This window comes from Tenrec ecaudatus, chromosome 4 (genome assembly GCF_050624435.1).
Source record: "Tenrec ecaudatus isolate mTenEca1 chromosome 4, mTenEca1.hap1, whole genome shotgun sequence".
NCBI classification, from domain to species: domain Eukaryota; kingdom Metazoa; phylum Chordata; class Mammalia; order Afrosoricida; family Tenrecidae; genus Tenrec; species Tenrec ecaudatus.
The window spans coordinates 20,899,644-20,903,019 of NC_134533.1; the positions used below are offsets into that span (position 1 = coordinate 20,899,644).

Genomic DNA, 3,376 nt, shown 5'->3' on the forward strand with positions numbered 1-3,376 from the left:
AGACCCACTCATTTTTACATTGTGACATAAATGTATATTCCGCTATGCCTAATGACATTTCCGTCAGATATACACATGAAACAGATGATCCTTATGATTAAATATACATGTTCTAATTTTCAAGAATTTCTGAAAAAAAAATTTTTATTCAGAATACCATTATGGCAGGGAGGATAGTAAGATTGTATATCATATATCTTGGATTAGTCCCTGGAGAAGCAAATCAGGGCTGGTAAACCAGAAGGTCAGCAAACAATGAACTTCCCCGGTCAGTACCTGTAGGAATGGCCTCAAACAGCTATATTTAAAGGGACAAATTTGCAGTTTATCTATTATCTACTATCTCTCTAATTATCTCAATATCCATTGGAAACAATGATAACTAACATCAGAATTAGCTTAGATTATCAGAATGAAAACAAGCACTACAAAAAAGCACAACTTCTGAATCAGAAACATGGGCCTCTTCAAACATGAATTAGATAGAATGGATGATAGAATGGACGATCTAGAGAGAATAGATCTATATTCTAGATAGAATAGAACAGGTCTAGATAGAATAGAATCTACATAGAATGGATGATCTGATAGAGGGAATTCAATTGACCTGGAAGAATCAAATGGAATGTATTTGGATGGTGATAAGAGTTCTATGAGCCCCTAATAAAATGATTTTTTTAAGTAGAATTTAAGACCAAAGAGAGTTGATTGCAATACATTTGCAGATTTTCACAAGGTGGTACAGCTGTGATTGTGTGGTAATGAAGATTCAGAGCTAGTATGTATAATTCAGGGCCAGCGGGGCAGAATTGAACTTTCAGTAAAAGATTGAGGCAAACTTATCCATATGTATCTAAATCATTCTGACATTGTTTCTGGTTGAAATACCAAAAATTATAATAGACATTCATATTATGTGCTAAGTACAAAAATGCTCAATTACTCCCGTATACATGATTAGCCATTATACAATAATAAGTATCATTGTATTTGATGTCTCTACAGATTGTTCTGTTATTGAATACGTCATCATACTCTCATTCATCATTTGTTTTGAGAGTTAAATTTGATTCTCCACAGCTTTCGCATGGCACTCTTTACTTCTGCATTCCTTAGTGTGTAGATGAGAGGGTTGAGTAAAGGTGTCCCGATGGTATAAAAGAGAGTCACCATTTTGTCCATAGAGAAAGTGGTTGCTGGACGTGTATAGACGAATATGCATGGGCCAAATGATATGACGACTACAATGATGTGAGAGGTACATGTGGAAAGAGCCTTCTTCCTGCCTTCTGCACTGTGGTTTCTCAGTGAATACAAGATGACAAAGTATGAGATTATCAAAAGCAAGAAACTAGTCAAACAAAGAGCCCCACTATTGAACACCAATAAGAGGCTGATCTCATAAGTGTCCATACAGGCAAGTTTCAACAAGGGCTGCAAATCACAACAGTAATGATCGATCAGATTGGGTCCACAGAAAGGCAGTTTCAAGGCCAGGGAAATCTGAGCTGTAGAATGGATAAAAGAACCGATCCAGGCAAGAATAATCAAGATGATGCAAACCTGTCTTCTCATAATGGTTAAGTAGTGCAGAGGCTTACAGATGGCCACATAGCGATCAGCAGCCATGAAGATGAGGACAAAGATCTCCATGGCGCCAAATAAATGCATCGTAAAGACCTGCGTCATGCACTCATTGTAGGACATGGCTTTCTTTGCAGACAGAGCATCTGCAAGTAGTCTCGGGGCGGTGCTAGTTGTTAAGCACATATCAGCAAAGGATAAGTAAAAGAGAAAGAAATACATGGGACTCCCTAGAGATCGACTGAACTTGATGGTCGTAATAATGAGCAAATTTCCCACCATACTTCCAGTGTAGTAAATCAAGACAATTACGAACACCACTTTCTGCTTCACAGGATCCTGTGTCAGTCCTAGCAGTATGAATTCAGTGATGCTTTTGTTCTGATGCATTGTTTCAGGAGATGTAGTTGTGAGGAAGCCTTCATCTGAAAGGAAGACATACAGAGTTTTGTGCAATGAATACTGTGCATGTAGTTCGAATCCCTGTGCCTCATGAGGGAACTGCCACTTACTTTGAGGTAATTGCTTACATGTTTGTTTCTCATTTGTGAATAAAGTGAACCTCCTAATACTTCTATATCTAAGTTGCTACAAAGAGTTTGTAATAGGAAAATCATGAAAAAGAAAATGACTCTATCAACAATCAATATTAATATTAAGTATTTGACATGAGTGGATCATTTCCTGAGTGTGATGAGTATTTTCAGTTTCCCACAAGCATCTTGCGGAGTCCGTGTGCTGGAAAAAAATAGAGAAAATTTGAATGTGACTTACTTCGAGGCTCTTTATAGTTTGAGCCTCGTAGTCCAATTACAAAATTTGATCCTACTATGTTCTCAAATAGTGTTCTCTTTAGTCATGGTTTTCCTGGGTCCTTTAATATATTTTCTTAGGAAAGAGGAAAACACTATGGATGAAGTGAAAGGAAAATTAGTGTTAGCTATACACCAGGGCATCTAGTTCTATTTCAAGTTCACTGCTTCTAAAATAAGGATCTCACAAAACTCTAAATTCTAGCAGACGATTCTCAGTGTAATTCTTGTAGCATTTATTCTTTATTTCTTATATCCTAACTTTAATTAAGAGAAATAGACCTAAAAAGGAAACTTGTACTATTCGTTTTATCAAACTACATGCCTGACTCAGGGCAAGATGTTTAAAATGCCTTATATGCATGGACAGAGAATACACTGGAAAAAGAATTTGGTAGACTAAAGAAGACTTGAGGGATTTTAGCTAGGGCGTTGTTGAAGAATATTGGATATACTATGGACAGCCAGAAGAACCACTAAAATCAACAATCGCTAACAGATAGTGCTTGCTCATCATGGACTATCACCATTAAATGCCTTTGGGGGTAGCAGTTTAAGTAAGTACAATCTCTGAGGGTGTTACAGACAGCATACTATATCTCTGTCAGTCACTCGTTCAGTTTCCTTTATATTTACTTCTAAATACAAAGAGTATCATGGCCTTTTCTGTAATAGTCAAAGATGAGAACAACATAAATGCTCATTAGAAGGCTGATGAATGCAGTAAGCCTAACTTTCATGGAATCGGGAATTGTTAAAAAGCAGACATAGAGGCAAGTTTCTTTAAAATATACCGTGAAACAAACTGTCTGAAGGCATATGCATAAACTTAGAATAAAAATATCCACAGTGGAATAAGGACAATGTCTATCACCCATGTAAGCTTTTATGTAAATTATTTCCAAGAGTGCCAAGAAATAGTAATTGTTGGTTCTAGAGAAAGAAACTGCATTCTAGCCATCAGTGACAGAAGTAGAGTA

General features: G+C 36.6%; 1 protein-coding gene across 1 annotated transcript; it reads right to left on the reverse strand.

Moving 5' to 3' along the window:
- Positions 1-1,044: 1,044 nt before the first annotated feature.
- Positions 1,045-1,974, reverse strand: LOC142446506 (olfactory receptor 4C11-like). Its single transcript, XM_075548254.1, has one exon. It carries the CDS (start codon positions 1,972-1,974, stop codon positions 1,045-1,047), a length of 930 nt encoding a protein of 309 aa, XP_075404369.1.
- Positions 1,975-3,376: the final 1,402 nt, after the last annotated feature.